The following is a 17,023-nucleotide window of genomic DNA, read 5'->3' as shown; positions in this document are numbered from 1 at the left end:
ACAATAGTAGTTGTAAAAGTTTTCATTGTTTATTCAATATCCTTCACTAATTACAACACTTTCGATAAGAAGTAAAGTTATTTACAATAGGCGAGGTACAAGTGATCATAGAACACTTAAAATTACTAAGTGTGGATATCACAACTACTTTCTTGATTAATCAATACAAAAAACTAATTAAGACGAAATGTGAAAAACATTTCGATGAGTATTGGCATTTTGAAACCTAATTTTTCAAATTAGAAATTCCAACTAAGAGAAATGAATAAGTCGTGAATGCAAAACTTGGAACAAATATTTATATCGTGGGAGCATTTGGCTGTATAAAAAGTAACTACTACCTTACGTGTATTTGGAAACTCGTAGGAACATTTTTTTTTAAAGACTGTCAAAAAAACAGCGTAATAAACTATGTCAACAAAACAAGCTCTGCATGTTTTGATTGCAAAGTCTATTACGCAAGTTGTACGAGTTTTTAGATTAATTTAAGAAACAAAAAATTGTTTGATTCATGGTAAACTTTCTCTAAAACGCTTAAGATTTATCAAATCTTTTTTACTGAAACTTGACTTCCCTTGCTGTTGGAGTAGCATTCGTATTTTCCTTCCAAAATGCTTGCTAATTTGCGGAGTTTGCAAAATTTAGATTAAAGCACTTGTTAACGATTTTGCAAGGTTCTAGACAATTCAGGATGAAAACTAATTTTGGTTCTTGTTTACTTTTGAGTTCTGGTCTATCGATATTTCAATTTGTTTGATGGTTTTTCGAAAACTTCTGATGATTGAATTTTGCCGTTTAACGAGGAGTCTCAAAGGCGGAATGATTGTTACGGTTACTACCTCTAGTATTAATCTCTGACTATCTTGCACTGTCCTCCTGAGTTCGTAAAGTCTTCTTGTCTTCTCTCTCCTGGATTGTGATCCACACCATTCAGCAATCAGTATTCACGCTGAAAGAGAGCAAACGTGCGTGTTAAAATCAGAGGAAATTCAACTTGTTTACAACTGAAGAAGCTGTAGCACAGCATGCGACAATTTGCTTTGTCTTTGTATTGATTGTCAGGAATTATATGTGAAATTGATTTACTATCTGTGGTACTTTCGTCATTAACTTTCAAACTGAAGTTTGGCTTTTCCGTGGAGGCAGGGAAGTTGTGTGACAACAACACTATGTTACTTCTTTGTTGCATTAGTTAAATTAGCTTCGTTATTCTCCGCACTGGTAAATTGACTGATGTATTGATATTGACAGAAGAAGTGAGATGTGGATCATATTACAGACAAGTTAACTAAAAAGCGAGATGATTTGGAAATCAAACGAGGGTTTCGCGATTGCGCACCCATCTCTATCAGGCGCGAAACGGACAAAATTCAAATTAAAAAAGCCGAACAAACAAAATTTAAAAAAAAAAACTGAAAATAACTTTAAAAGCCCTCAAATACAATTACCGCAAGCGAAGAGCAAAAGACGCCACATGAATTGATGTTGTCTGCCGTTGTTAAAAACTTTGTGAAAAACAAAAATAATCAAAATCAACTTCGACACCCAATTTGAATTTTAGTTTAGCACGTGAAAACAAGACCTTTGTAAACTTATACTGCCAGCATAAACACGCATGCTAATTATCATAATATTGCGTCAAAATTCTACATTCTTTAGCATTTTGCATATTTTCTTTTAAGAGCGAGAAATTTCAACAAACTATTTTCATTACTTTGTTGGGTTAAAAAACATTATAGGAAAGAAAACTTGCGAAACTTTTATTATTCATTGACGACTAATTTTCATCTTATTATCACGTTCACAATTAGTTAATTAAGCCGTCTGGCTGGTCTTTCCTGGGAATCCCCTTTCGTGTGCTAAAGATTTGTTTACATTCCGATCATACCATTGCTCGTAACAAATTCTATTCATAAATGTCAAAGCTCAGTAGAAGTTGAAACAACTGGATTGGAATTGCTCTTTTGATAAAATAAACACCATGTCATGTAAGTTCCTCAAAATCCTAATCATATTTAGTCAGAGTTCGGTGATCAGTAATTTTAAGTTGCCGCGTACAAACTGAATCTCTGTCCGTGTCAATTCGAGTACGGGGGAAAATAGTTTCAAGTTTGCTATGGTCTAAAAAATTTTTCACGGTGAATGGTAATAAGCAACGATGAATTAATCGAGAAAAGCAGCCTTAACTGAGCGAAAGTTGCACGATAAAAAAGAGATTGTACCTACATCACTCATACCATTGAAATGCGAAATGCAAAATTTAAACTCTTTCTGCCGAGAAAGCCAAATACAATATAATGCTGTCCTTTCTAATAACTAACTGCTCACCGAAAGCAAACCTGAGTGAAACTAACCACAAGCAAACAGTGCATTTGCCGTTCTGCGTTCTACAAAAACCTTGCAGTTTTTTTTTTCAGGAAATCTTTAGCAAATTGAAATGCCCTTTTAGTAGTTCTTGTTTAGCAGTGTAAATGAGAAGAAAGGCTCCAGTTAGCAGCCAGCTGCTTTTGAAAACACGATGTCAAAAACTGACAAGCTCATTACAAATCCAATCTCTCCTCCAATGCGTTTTGCTGCCTCGTGAGATTTTGCAAGATCAGCGTGTACATGGGTTCCTAGTAAAACGAATAAACTGAGATGAATAATTTTTTGCCCAAAAATTCTGGCCAAGTCGCATGGATTTTGCATCTTTTGGCAGTGGTTTTTGATTTATCTGCACACTTCATAGTATTTTTGAAAGGCGTGAATCAAATATTATAAGTTACAAAGAGAAAAGAAGTTTTTCTTTCTTGTACCTTCCAAAACGTAATAATGTGCATCGCCTATTACACCTGAACAAATCTACTTTCCCTGAAGAAAAATATAACACTTTTACGGGTTCTTTAAATCTTCGAGTTAACACTGAGCTAATCTATGATCAGGAGAGTCTCGACACCATTCAGGGTTATCGATGATTTTAATGTTAAAAAAGGAGTTACCACTCGCTATTGATCTTGCAATGGATTCCCCCCAACCCCCCTCTAAAAAAAAATTAAAAAATATAGCCACTTGAGTTCTAGATTTCCTCAGATATATCTTTGTAAAAGTGCTTAATACCTTATTCTTGCAATATCAATACTACAATTTGTTACTAGATCGACTTTGGTGCTTGGAAAAAATATTCAAACAGGCGAGAGCGCATCGAAGTAGCCTGCATGCGTAGCAGCCGTTTCCTTTCCTTTTCCAGGCGGAGAGATCGAACGAGCGAGCGAGCAAGCAGACGAGCGAAAGAGCATGCTTGGGGTGAGCAAAAACTTATTTTTCGCACTCGCTCGCAGTTTCGTTCGCTTCGCGTGCTTTTTTCGGAAACGCCTGCTACACAGGCTAGCCTCGAAGTAGATTCATAATGACATAAACCGTCTTTCCACGATTCAACATCAACAAGGATTAAATAAGTGCCCCTTCTCGAACAAGGGGCCCACAGAATCATGAAATTTTAAATATATAAAGATCTGTAAACTCGAGCCTCTCTCAACGAAACCAGAATGAATGCAAAACAAATTTACCCCAGGTTCTCACCAAAAATTTCTTGTATAATAGAGAGAAAGCTGGTGTTCAGTCCTGAATATTCACATAGGAATGCATAATCGAGATAATAAGATTAAACAATGTAAAAAAAAGCTTGTAAACTTACCATGAAGACCATGATGATAATGGATCAGTCCTGATACTAGTAAAAATTAAAATTAATTGCTGCTGAATAGTTCTCTCCATCACTGTTGTCTAATAACGTAGTTAACATTTTTTACGGAACAATAATATAGAAAAGAGACAAAAAATTGCCCCTGTACCCCAGTCTCGCATATTCTCTACGTGTCCAAGTTTGTCCCTGGTAGGTGAAGCAAAAATCAGGAGAGTAAGATTACATGGAGGTTTCTCTTGGAGGTAGTTGGCCCTCCCCTCGAACCAACCTCGAGACTCTCGTGTAAACAGTTCGCTGCTATTTATATGGAAATGTGTAAAAAGCTTTCTCGCCGGGGGCAGTGGGGGAGGGGGAAGAATCTGTATCGAGGGAAGCCATCTAACCAGGGAGAAAATTTTGTTGTCGTAAACAGGCTGTCACGTTTCACGTGAAGCTGTAGCGTGATTTGAATCTTGTTTACGCTAACATGCATTCTTATAAAAGTGTATCTAGCCATGCCAAGAGAAAATGAGGTGGATCGTCGTCTCTTGGCTATACTTCGACAAGCACAAACAAAAACATTTCTTGAAACGCCTACCATAAAATAACATCTATAACCCTGTTGCTCAAGCGCGATGTTGAGTTATCAAGTAACAACTGGAGGTTTCTTTGCAAACTTTGATTTACCTTGAAAAGGAAAAAAACAACAAACGGAAAACTGATAAGCGTAATGACTAAAATCAGCAGTGTCCTATTTGTTATAGACAACAAGAATAACGCTGACAAACAAAAGTTTAAAAACCACAACAAACGAACACACTTGAACTAACTAGTCTATACAATTATGCTCACCTGTTCGACAGATCTTTGGTTTATGCGGCACGTGAATTCGAAAACCTATCAGAACTAAGTACTTGTGACAATGCAGCCATTTCTTTCGATCCTCTTGCATAGCAGGCCTAAAGTGCAAAGAAAAACATTGAAATATAAATTAAACACAGTGAGCCCCAAAATAATGAGCACGCAAATTATACTTGTATTAAACACTGATTGTTCACTCGCGAGTCTAGAATTTATGGTTTAAATAATAGGGGCTGCGAACTTGTGAGAGGAATCTCGACTTTAAATTTTACGTTACCCAGAGTAAGTCGTAAAACGAAATTTAGATCATGTTCGCCTTGAGGAAAATGAAATGTCCCGCAAGCATTTTAGTGATCGAGTGTTTGTAACTTTTCGTATAACCATAAAAAAGATTATGCCTATATTCAAGGTAAAGATTGAAAAAAGTCTTGACAAAACTAATTGTTAAACTTATACGATAGTGGTGATAAAAGTTGCCACCAACTTGAAAGTATTCCACAAAGACTTGACAGCAGAAGAATGACAGAACAAGTCGGACTGAACCTCCAGGATTAAACACGTGCAGAATCTGTGTGCGCTAAATCATCAGTACAGGTTGAACATATCGCTGTTTCGGTCCAAAATATCACCTCTTGTTTAGGAAGCGTATTTGCCTTGTCTTCATAACATCGTAACTTTCTTTTTTTATAAGCTTTGCGTGGCAAAACTCTCTATGTTTCGCAGCATAAACGGAGCAAGAACTCCACGAAGGTAATGGCAAGCTGACCCTGTGATGAATAAATTATCATAGCCAGCGTGCGCTTTTGGAAATAATTTGAGCTAATTTGAAATGTAAATTTGCAGCATTGATCGGTTTCCCGCCAGTTTGTTACACTTCTTAGTAAGTTATTTCTTTATTATCATAGGAGTAATTTTTAGGCGATGAGCTCAATTGTAACTTTAAAAAAACTCACCATGAAGTCTTTATCAGGAGGGAAACGGTTTAATTTTGTCTAGTTTGTCCCAGTTGTGGAAGATCTGCAAAGGTGAAGGATGCCGGCACAAGGTTTCATACGGAGACGAGGTGGGATTCTTTAGAGATGGGAAGGAATATTACAAGGACTTTAGCTTTGAAAACATCAAAGAGTACCAGAGAACGCGGCAGTAAAATTAAAGGAGACGGCAAATTAAAGGTTACCCTTCAACATGGAAATTCGCCTGGAAAGAACTAAACTATTGTTATCTGATCTCCAAGAAAAAGATGACTGTTACTGCTTCGTAAATAAAAAAAACTGATAACTGAATCTTGTAAAAGAAATAATTTTTTGTGTACCTTACAAGGGTTCTTTCCATCGAAGGAGGTGGATTAAGTTTAAATTGTCAGTTTATTAGTGAAACATTTGTCACGAATGAAAATAAAATTTAATCAACTTTAAAATCATTACACGTTTGGTTGTCAAGGACAGAAGGAAGAAACGATTAAAGGTTAAAAAAGACATATAGAGAGCAAAAACTTCTTTTTTGGCCAAATGTAAATATTTAACGGTATTTTCGTCTCAATAACCTGTGTTGGCAGCTGATTCTTCTTAGGAGGCATTTGAAAATAAACATATTTACAGGATTTGTCTCGGAACTCAACCTGCGACGCGTGCGTAGTTACTGCATTTAAAGCTTTAATTTTGAACTAACAATAATATGTGTGCCTCGTTAGCGCAGTAGGCAGCGCGTCAGTCTCATAATCTGATATTAGAAATCTGAAGGTCGTGAGTTCGATCCTCACACGGGGCACTTTGATTTTTCTCATCTCGCTCTGTTTTTTTTTCTTTCCCCTTCTTTTCACTAGTATTTATTTATTTTCGCAATCAAAGTTCGTTTGAAATAAAAACAAACAAATAAAAAAAAATTATCAACTAGAAGAAATGTTTTTAAAAAATTTGCTTGATGTCTGTCGTTCCACGAAGGCCATCAACTTCGGCGCTTTTTCTAAGCTTCTGGGTAAAAGGATTGTCTATGTAACTGATTCAAAAAATCCAAACATGTGAATTGTCGTGAATTGTCAGGATCCTATAAAAGATTCTTAATAAAGAGTTATCACTCCGCCGGTCCGAGGACAAGTCAAGCACGTCGCCAACACGACACACCGAGACAAACTCGCGTGCAAAATTTAACATTTATTCAAAAGGGCGAGTAAAATTAAATAAAAATTAGTCCCCTGTTATCATTCCTGGTCAAATGCAATACATATAGGACTCCGGTTGCCATAAATTAGCGTTTTAACACACGAAAGCGAACGAGCTTGCTGTTTATGAACCTTCCCCAGGCTCACTCGTGAAAAATGAAAGCGACAAGACTGGGAACGAGATTGACGTAATTTCTTTGAAAGAACACTTTACTTTTTAAAATGACGATTGCAATAAAGCAGACTTGAAAGGAAGCCTTCAATATCCTTCCTGCGTCAAAGGAAATAGCAGTGCAACTCATCTTACTCGCATGGCAGACGTTTGTTGCATAATTACCCTCGCGTCATTTCCTCCTCTTTTTTCCCACGCACGTTATTTGGCCAACTACGACATTTTTAGCGCACAACGCAAAAAAAAAGCTGGCCTTAGTTTACAAAATTCAATCTACCAAGTATTTTCCGGTATAGTAGGTGGGTAAACAGGGAAAAGGCTTGAAACTCAGTGAGAGATTACAGACTTGAACCAAAACAAAACAACTACTTTACATACGCCAATGAGTTTATTACATTGTGAATGGAGTTAAAAAAAAAAAAAAGGAAAAAACATGCAGAACTGAGGAATGTTTGCCTGCAGTCTATACGAATGTCAAGTTGACAAAACTTTACTGAGTTGTTCATCCACTTTACAGGCTGCGGGTCAGAGTTCGAGACACACCGCACTTATTTCTTAGAAATCTACGTCTTGTACTTTCAACGTTGAAAGAGATCGTTTCGGCCCAGTCAGATATGAGGCGACAGTGCGCGTTACTGCCGACTGAAATCTCCGACTCGACACCGAGCCTGTAGGGCTGTTATTACGACTTGACAACGAAGACCTTAAGGGAGAGGATCGGTCTCCTTCAGACCGCAAGTCATCTCCGGTCTCGGTGGCCGCTACTGAGATTTTCGGCACCATCGGCTCGTCGGGTTTTTTCGTCATTTTTTCTGGGTTAACACCGAAACGAAAGGAAGAGTCGGGAGACATTTGCTCTGCGTATATGGTCATTATTTTCGTCAGAAAAGACACCGATGGTGAATTATAAACGCTAAAATGCGAGTACCAGCTAAAATTGTCATCCATGGCATCTTTTGACTTGATGTTGACGAGGGAATGTGATCGTAAATGTTTCCTTGCCATCGACAATTCTGGCCGCGATTCTGTCAATTTTCGGCCTACACTAGCGGAGTTTGCATGTAGTTTGGGAGTTATTTTTGGACTCTGACGGTGCTTTTCTGCTCGAGTAAACTCTAGACTTGATATTGTATCATTTACTAGAGTCGTTTCTAGTCTTGAACTTGCAGTTTCTTGTTTCTCTATAAAAGAGGCTTTAGCTTGCAGCGAGGACCTGACCCCAATTACACTGTCTACGTCCCCTGCCGTTTCTACTGATCCTGTTTTGATCAACTCGTTTTCTTTTGTAATTTCCTCTTTGTGTGATATCGGCTCCGTCATATATCGTGCGTGCCAGGCAAGTTTTCGCCTACGGGTCGGCCGTAACTTTTCAGCACCTTTGGCATCGTCTTTTGCTAAATTTGCACTAGTGATTCTTCTAGGAGAAGTTGTTTTTCTTTTCAAGATCTTTTCGTGGTATGTCACCGATTTCTCGTCATAGAAATTAGCGTTCTTCTTTGTAGGGGTCTTCTTCTTTTGTATATCTCGCGGATTAAATTTTTTTTTCGCGGCATCGGAACTGTTAATCCTGTATTTACTCTCCTCAACGCCTCTAACCCTACCTCTCCAAGAAGCCTCGTCTTTCAAGAGCATGAAGTCCAAGAATGGATTCACCTGAATGTTCGGCGAAGCATTTCCTTCTTTCAACAAAATAGCAGCACATTCTTCATACCCTAGTCGTTTAGCCTCTAAATAAGGCGTCCTGTCCTCGTCATTTCGAACATCTATGTCAACTTGAAACTTGTTCAGTTCGTCAACAAGGAACTTCACTAATGCGGCGTTACCTGCACGAACAGAATGCATCAGAGGAGTGTTTCCTTCAAAGTCTCGCAAATTTAAATCAACATCCTGGTTTGCGACGTTACACAGAAGCCTGACGATGTCATCTTTCTCGTCGATACAAGCTCTGGACAACACGTGTCGCCCCTTCTGATCAACGATGTTGACATTCACACCGTATTGCAACAAAAGTTTCAGCAAATTGTGACGTGTGCGGGATTTTTCGTCAGGTAGTTGCGCAGCCCGCATAAGGGGAGTTAAGCCTTGCTCGTCCAAGAAATTCACGTCCACTCCGCTCTCTAGAAGATGCCGTGTTTGGTACATTCTTCCGTCGCAAATCGCTTCTTTAAGCCTTGCCATCGTTGGATTGACTAACGATGCTTTCATGGTGCGTGGAAGTTCTCGTGATTTTGGCACACCCAGCAGTCCAATATAAGCTACAATTAAAACACTTTGGAACGACTTTTCTCGGATACAGTGGCAACAAACAGTGTATCGCGATGCCGTGCTTTCTTGCGTAAATGATGCGGCTATTAACCTTTGTGTTTTTAGCCGGACAGTTGCTAAGGGAATAATAAACCTCACAAAGAACATTCCGACACGCAACACTGACCCCTGGTAAACAAAAGACGTTTTGTGTTTTAAAGCAGAATTGAAATGAATCTTATGCACGGTTAACTAATTAAGCTTTTGTGCTCAAAATAAAAGCTTGAGAAAGGCAGATTATCAAAACTGCTTCCCTTTTTTGTTTAATTTCAAGTCATTTTGTTTGGCTGAATCAAGACGAGGAGGTAAAGCGAGGAGCACAGTTTTTCGTAATAATCCAATTAGCAGCTATCTTTGATTATGCCAAAAATTCAGTTTTAATTGCCTTAATAGTCTTAATATTTCATTTCTTTCAAAACCTCTAACGCATCGAACAAGCTGGTTTCGACAACTAGTCCTTTCTGTTCATTAGCTAACTATACAGTAACTTTTATTGCCCCTATTTCGCACCATTAACAGAAGCCTTCGATGTGTTCATAGCCACATGGGTTGAGCCTTCGATCTCTTCGCGGCTTATTTGACGCCAGCGGCATCTTAACATGGCCTTGAAAGTTCTGCGGAAGTCCTTGTTAAACGTGCCGTAGATGAGAGGATTACAGCCCGAATTTAACATGGAAAACACTTCAGCGGTCTCCATGGCAATGGAAGAGACGCAACTCTGACATGCGCAGTAGATGATAAGCATGATGTTTAGTGGGCCCCAACAGAGTATGAACACTCCCACTACAACAGCCACCGACAGAGTGATTTTACGCTCCTTGTCCAATTTCGTTCGACATCTTTCTTGTTCAGTCCCACTAATCTGCACGAAACAAACACAGACACAAATTCAATACGGAGAAGCATGGATCGAACTTCGTCCCCAGGCTTTTACGGCATTCGAATCCAAGATGGGAGCCGCTCTGACGACGAGCTGCCATCTTGGATGTGGACGCCCAGGTTACCCTTATTCTGCTTGGTGACAAGATCTTAACAAAGGAAGTATCATACTACACAACTAAATCTTACCGTCATGGAAGCAATTTTCTGAGCCTGCAGTCGTGCAACTTGAAATATCTTACAATAAGCTAGACAGGTGGTGGTCAGCGGTGTCAGGCAGACCGTGACATGTAAAAATAGAATGTAGCTAGGAGCGAGATTGAGGTGATATTGACAGTAGCCTCCAAGCACCCGAGGACGGACCTCCCGCCAGCCAAGGAATGGAAACACAGCCACGATTAGGGACAGACTCCAGATGAAAGCAATCACGCAAGTGATGCGTCTGGACGTAACGATGGTGTGGTAACGGAGGGCGTTGTTTATCGCTGCAAGGGAATCACGAAAATGCCAAAGAGTAAATTCTGGAAAGGAGGGAGATAAAGACGGCCGGAGCAGATACCGTCGAATGGTGTACACCTTTGACTGAATCCTCCATAAGAAAAAACAGACGGCGGCTGTACATTTTACCACAATACTTTGCGAACATAACACAGCCCATCAGGCACAAGGAAAGCCCCATTTTTGCAGTATTTGTTCCTGTACTAAAGACACTGTGAGTACTGGATTTGAAGGTTTTAGTACTTTTTTGTACGTTCTCACGAGCGTTGCTAGGGTTTTCGTGCGCTAAGAATTATGGGTAAATGTACCAGTCGCCATTTTTATTCCTACCACCGAGGATTGGGAAATAGAACAAAGCCGCGGTGGTTTGCTAGCATTGCGTATTTTTGTGTCGATATTCTGAAGTGATAGTTTAGAGAGCTGATACTTTTATTTTTTACTTCTGGAATAAAACAGTAGTAAATGAACTTGGTTCCCCGGCGTTTTTTCTTTTTTATAGCTAAGCCATGCCACATATTCTTACACTAAGAGGTATGTTTTGCAGTAATGTATTTCGTCTGGTATTTCATAGGGTGCACAGCATGTTCACAGTATTTTCTAACTGACTGATACATTTATCTACCGCTTTAGAATTTTAAGTGTAGTTTACATATTTTTAATCAAGGGGTTCAGCTTTATATGAGGACTAAGTTTCTCCCTGCTGGCACCATATTTGCATGTAAATATTTATATATGTTTGATGCAAATGAAGTTGTTATAAATAGATAAATATAATGCGTCCTGCTTTGGCCCAACAAAGCATGGCAAAAATCTCAATCAAATGTTTTCAGTCAGATCTGTGCAATTAAATGGAGATTTAGGGTGTTGTAATCTGCCTTGCCTCACGGGCCCCGATAGTTTGTCCAACTGAGATAGGCTGCGTTTAATATCAGTGCCATTCCCAGAGCGACAAACAAATAGAGATCCTATTCATTATAACATGTTTGTCTCACCTATGTATCTATCCACACTTATGAATAACAGATGCAGACACGAAGCGCTCAGGAACACTTCCGTGAGGAAGATGGTGCTGTGACATAACTGTCGGCCACACTGCAGACTTGGTCCGTATTTCTGAGTGATTGATATGAGAGGAAAGATGACCACACCCACAGGCAAGTCAGCAAAGGCCAGGCTGACTATCAAGGCATTGGTGGCTGAACGGAGCTTCTTGTTAATAACAACTGCTAGTATGACAAAACCATTCCCTGAGGAAAGTAAGTTGTGACAATAATTACAGAAGTCCAGGTGAAACTCAAAAAAAGTGACGAAACCTCTGACAACGATTTTACAAAGACGACTGATATTTGTCCGATATTTATCCCATATTTACCCCATATTTACCCCATACTTTTTGCAATAGGAGTTGTTGCATGTTTGATTTCTGTATGCCAAGCTAATGGAAAAGGAGGTGTCTAATTAATTTGCCAATTTGTTAAGTGAAAAATTCTGACATAAATTTGACATGAGTTTTCGGTCTGACAAAGGGAAGATAGTAAGTCCTAATCACCCAAGACACTTCACCTTGGGCTCTCTTCAGATCCATAACTGTAATTTTCAGTCCCACATACGCTGACATCTCACAGAGGACGTCCATGGATCAAGTTCTGGACAGCAACGCGCGACGCAACGTACAGATGTAAGATGGGAACACAGGATGGGAGAAAATGAACGAAAGAAAAGTTTTGCTGAAAAGTGAAAGGTTGTCGCAGGGATTTTTCTTCTAAAAAATCTACTCAGAGATAATAATTTCAATCATTATATTTAATCAAAACTTTTACAAACTACCTGATTACATTCACTCAAGTTTGATTGTTATAATGCTATATTTGAACCTTCTTTTCTAAGTCTAACGCATAATAATCGCTGTACAATGTGACGAGTTCAATGGTGTAAGGAGCACTTATTAGCATTTCTCAATCTGACTCAGACAATACTGAAAACTACGCTTTTTAAATTAAACGGAAACTCTACACTGAAAGAGAGAAAACACAAAAAATATGCAGTGTACAAAGGGCGCCTTTGACAGAAAAAAGTTCCAACAATGAAAGAGTGAATATCTTTGGCAGTATATCTTAGGTTACTGTTTAATATTTCTCTAACCACCCGCTGCCGAACAAACATCTGATTAATTTTGATCCCTCGTTTGGCTGCGAAAACAATACGCCTAATATTGCGACACGATATACATGAATTCGTATGAAATAAGCCGACTCGTAATGAATTGTGAGCCGAATATCCTCCAGAACCGTTTTGAGATTTTTACAATGAATTCATAACTCATATCATATCATTTCTGTTATTGTTGTTTCTTGGGTGTTCCATTTCGATTAATTCTATTTTTCAATGTTTGGTTAGCCCACTTCTTTTCACATAGTAAGCCTTTTGTTTGATAAAGCAAAGTACAAAAAGATATCGATATATGTGGCGATTGTCTTCTTTGCGGCGAGTGAAACCAAACCGCTCAACTATTCAAATATGTCTTTCCGTTTCAAGTATCGTGCGTTTTCAAGACGACAAGAATAAGTATAATATGATGAAAAACTCATTTTAGGAGATTAAAACAAATTAATTCATTTGGACAGCTGAAGGATGGCCAAAATTTGAACATTTGCATAAAAGAATCAAGGCCCAATTCCCATTGTGAGTTGTTTGCTTAAGATTAATTTGAAACGAGACAGTAAGACTGCTCATTTCGAAGAAATATTAAATTTTACCAGAGAAAAAAATACAACAAAAACCTCTCAGTCATGACTAAAATCACTCACGCAAGTTCAGTTAAAGTTACATTTTGTCGGGTCGTTTCTTTCGCCTTTTCGGCGCACCCAAAGGTGGTAATGTTTAAACTTGAGAAAAAATAGATCTTTAATTTCATGTTTTACAATACTGAAAAACAAACAGCACCAAACGAAACTTTGACTGATTGTATGTTCCATGACCTCTCATTTGAATGGCGACACACTGAGATCTCACCCACAGACTTGTAAGTTAGAGGCATCTTGCACAGTACAATACACAGCACCACATGAAAACAGTGCTCAGAAGCTTTCACTTGCTTCGTCACACGCTAACCCAACGGAGTTTCATTCAGAGTTGAATAAAGTTGACTCTAAGAGTGTTCGACTTCTATTGATTAAAATGAAACTCGCGCCTTTGTGGAGGGATTAACATTAAAAATATATATCCTGTAGATTTACACTGCTGGTGTCTGGAACAGCGAGTGTTAATAAAAGGTCTCTTTTGAAGGAATGATACTTCGCTTTTGTTTAATTCTGATTGGTTTCGTTATTGAAATAACTAAAGAACGTAATATCCCTTATATTTCAATATTAAAATACATCCAGTTTTCGCACGTCGTTGAAATAAGTTAAACCGACAACTCGTTTCCACATCAAATTAACGGGTACTTTAATTTAAATCTGTCGATATGTCCCCGGTGTTTCCGTTATTACTTTTGCTCCTGCCAAAAGAGCGACGGATCATTCATATATTGCCGGTATTTTTTTTTTGTAATACGGAAATTGCCTGTTCTTCAATTACAGCCTTTTGTCAAAACGTTTCCTTTATTTCCATTAAGTCTCCTCTTGGGGAAATGGCCATCGAAAACGACGTTTGTTAAAGATTTAGATAATAGCAAACAAGTGCCGCCCTACTCAATTTCTGAAATGTCCCAGATTTTTCATTTAACAAGCTACATTAGGACATTAGAAAGATGTGTTCTACTGCTACCAGCTGAAACACTAGCTTCCAGGCTCGCGTTTTGTATTCTGAAAATGCGAACAAACTAACGCACGAGGATATCGGGTTCTCGCGAGATTAAATTGAACCAAATGTATTAAGTTGTGTGCAGTTATCGTTAGTACTGCAGGTCACAATCCCCGTCACAATCTCGGATCGAGATCTTATTAAATACCAGTTTTCCGTGATTCCCTAATTCGTTGGAGACTAGAGGAATAAAAGAAGTAGACAAGGAATAAAAGAAGTAGATATCGGAGATACTGTAATTTATCGCCTCTTAAGGCAGACATTTTTAAGCAAACAAAAGAAGCGGTAGTCAGATCGATTGGTTGTTCATTTTGCCCCGCAAATTGTAAACAAATTTAGGGTTATCACTGGATAGTAGAGTTTTGAAATATACGAAGCCGATTCTTTTCGATCTTACCCGCTTAGTACTTGAACGTTTTTGTGGCCGGTCGCAGTCGGTCGTAAATGTGCCTGTTGGTTTACTCAGGCGAGTTTGAAAATCAACTAAAATTACATCGTGAAGTGAAAATAATGAGAATGATAGTCTTGTCTTAATAAACGCGTCATACTGTTGGAAGTTTTGTTACATGTCTTCTATTCTATGGCTAACCAAACGAAAAACTGACTTCGTTAAGATAGCCCTCATTTCGTTAGAATTCTATTAAAACTATCAACGCAGTCTTGACTGAACAATGCAGAGCTACCTCGCTCATTTCTCGACGTTTTTGAATGAAGAAATTTGCATTCTTGACTAGAGAAGGAAGAAAGGTTTACAACTTTTAACAACAACAGTGAAAACAGAGTGAAGTGCAGAGCAACTTACCGAAAACAGTCAAGGGAAGCGAAATTATAAACGCAGTGTAGAAGAGGATTTTCAATTCAAGTGGATGATTTGATTCAAAATTTCCCTCCAATGTAGAATTCTCCATCAGTCTGTAAGAGCTTATCACACTTCCTAGGCGATAAATAAGCTTTGATATCGAACCTGTTTTAAACAGCGCAAGCATATAACTGACCCAAGTACGTGATATCCAAGAGGATCAACGAACTACAAACAAAGTGGCCCGACTTTTTAATATCGGAGAAGTCTTTAAAAAGTAAATATCATATTTACTATAATCATTGTGATGTCAAATGGACGATTGTTTGCCTGTCTCGAGATTGATGATCTATTACGGTCTTTAATCGACGTTTTCAGGCATGAAACGAAAGTTAGACAAAGACCTCACTTTCCGACAGGAGAGCCAAAGATGGGTTAAGTTTCCTGATTCCTGATGCGGATAGGAAATGGACATTTCAGGATCAAAAGCAAACACCAATCAATTCCAAAGAATATATAAAATCCAAACAAAAACACTGCTACAAAAGACAAAGACGTGTGGTTAAATTGCTGTAATTTCGCTTTGAAAAATTCCGTTTTTTTTTCTCGTTCAAAATTTGACACTGTTTTCTTAATTACAGTTTTCCCATTCGTTTCTAATATATCCCACACTTTTTGGTTAAACTGAGCCATGAAAAGACATGTCAAGTCATCTCCGTTCCCCAAATCAGAGAGACCGACCAAAATTCGAATGAAGAAATTCCAAAATTAAATATTTAAACGAGTGTTCTTATTGCAAAATTTATTGGTTTTTACTGGTGTTTGTAATGGTAATTAATTCTGACGGTTGATATTTTCATAAATTATAAATTCGTGCCGTCGTGTCTTTTTTGCATTGATCGTCTTCCCTGACAAACAACATAACGAACGAGTGAATGATTATACCGAGTCAAATATTACTCGTGCAGCTATGACCCACAGAAAACGACATGGAGTAAACCAAGAGTGGATGAAGAGTAACAGAGATAATCCCCCCATATAGGCCTTATTTCCAAGCTATCCCTCGCCACTGAAGTTATTTTTAGAAGAACACTCCAGATTTTGGAAATCACAGGACAGTCTGGAAATAGCCAATTCTGTGAAACGAATGTTGTGGTTTACGTGGACAGCCCTTTAACACGCATTCCATTTCTCCACGTAAACATCCACGCAATGCTCGTGGTAATGTTATTCCAGGAAGACTGGATATCATCTCTAAAAAGAACTCGAGAGGGAGTACCTTGGGAAGGTTATTGATGTTCATCGTCTCTTGGACTTTATAACCCTTGGTCTCTATACATCTGTTAAAGATATTAATAATAAAAAAAGCTTTAACCGTTCTCTGCTCTGTTACAAGAAAGCGAAAGCATGAATGAAAAAGCCAGCCATCGGCCACAAAGGCTCAGCCAGAAAAGGGATGTCATCACTTCCCACTCCACTCTTTGTGAGCTAGAAATTCCCACTCCCACGATCCCGAGTTTTCTTTCAGCACACACTCAACAAGGTACAGCCCTACTGAGTTTCGCTCATGAGCCTCTCCCTATTCTGTAACACAAAAAGCTGGTGTGACATTCCATTATGTAATGTCGCACCTGAATAGCTAAGCGTATTAAACTATAACTTGTATTATATTGTATTGTATTTTAGAAAACAGTCCTAAGAAAATACGCGCGCTGATTGACTAAAAATCGTGTTTCTATAACTCGATGGAAACACAGAACTAGCACGAGCTGTTGACGTAATGATGGCGCGAACAAAGAGAATTTACACTTTGATAATCAAAGTTAACAAGCTACTTGACAATGGATTAGCATTGTAAGGAGAAATTACATGTTGACCACTCTGAAA

At 38.4% G+C, this 17,023-nt stretch overlaps 2 protein-coding genes, 1 long non-coding RNA gene and 1 other non-coding gene across 4 annotated transcripts; 1 reads left to right on the top strand and 3 right to left on the bottom strand.

Moving 5' to 3' along the window:
- Positions 1-6: 6 nt before the first annotated feature.
- LOC145478087 (uncharacterized) lies at positions 7-5,843 on the bottom strand. Its single transcript, XR_014048185.1, has 5 exons — positions 5,152-5,843; positions 4,514-4,620; positions 4,260-4,348; positions 3,674-3,709; positions 7-949 (listed from the first exon to the last, which is right to left on the bottom strand). It is a non-coding gene; the product is annotated as an uncharacterized LOC145478087 (long non-coding RNA).
- Positions 5,844-6,038: 195 nt separating this feature from the next.
- LOC145478105 (uncharacterized) lies at positions 6,039-9,275 on the bottom strand. Its single transcript, XM_081456019.1, has one exon. It carries the CDS (start codon positions 9,262-9,264, stop codon positions 7,408-7,410), a length of 1,857 nt encoding a protein of 618 aa, XP_081312145.1. The 5' UTR covers positions 9,265-9,275; the 3' UTR covers positions 6,039-7,407.
- Trnam-cau (transfer RNA methionine (anticodon CAU)) lies at positions 6,203-6,289 on the top strand. The gene is given in 2 exon segments: positions 6,203-6,239; positions 6,254-6,289. It is a non-coding gene; the product is annotated as a tRNA-Met (tRNA).
- Positions 9,276-9,654: 379 nt separating the features above from the next.
- Positions 9,655-17,010, bottom strand: LOC145478118 (adenosine receptor A1-like). Its single transcript, XM_081456036.1, has 4 exons — positions 15,140-17,010; positions 11,526-11,780; positions 10,225-10,520; positions 9,655-10,018 (listed from the first exon to the last, which is right to left on the bottom strand). The coding sequence occupies exons 1-4, from the start codon at positions 15,321-15,323 to the stop codon at positions 9,656-9,658; spliced, it is 1,098 nt and encodes a 365-aa protein (XP_081312162.1). The 5' UTR covers positions 15,324-17,010; the 3' UTR covers position 9,655.
- Between the last annotated feature and the right edge of the window lie 13 nt (positions 17,011-17,023).

Source organism: Orbicella franksi, chromosome 2, assembly GCF_964199315.1.
Source record: "Orbicella franksi chromosome 2, jaOrbFran1.1, whole genome shotgun sequence".
NCBI classification, from domain to species: domain Eukaryota; kingdom Metazoa; phylum Cnidaria; class Anthozoa; order Scleractinia; family Merulinidae; genus Orbicella; species Orbicella franksi.
This window is presented reverse-complemented; position numbering and strand designations above follow the sequence as displayed.

Excerpts from the sequence above, each read along its gene's own strand:
- LOC145478118 (XM_081456036.1), bottom strand. The coding sequence starts at position 15,323 with ATGCTTGCGCTGTTTAAAACAGGTTCGATATCAAAGCTTATTTATCGC. Across the intron at positions 11,781-15,139 it reads GCTTCCCTTGACTGTTTTCG|GGAATGGTTTTGTCATACTA; the intron begins GTAAGTTGCTCT and ends TACTTTCCTCAG. Across the intron at positions 10,521-11,525 it reads AAGTGTGGATAGATACATAG|CGATAAACAACGCCCTCCGT; the intron begins GTGAGACAAACA and ends ATTCCCTTGCAG.
- LOC145478105 (XM_081456019.1), bottom strand. The coding sequence starts at position 9,264 with ATGTTCTTTGTGAGGTTTATTATTCCCTTAGCAACTGTCCGGCTAAAA.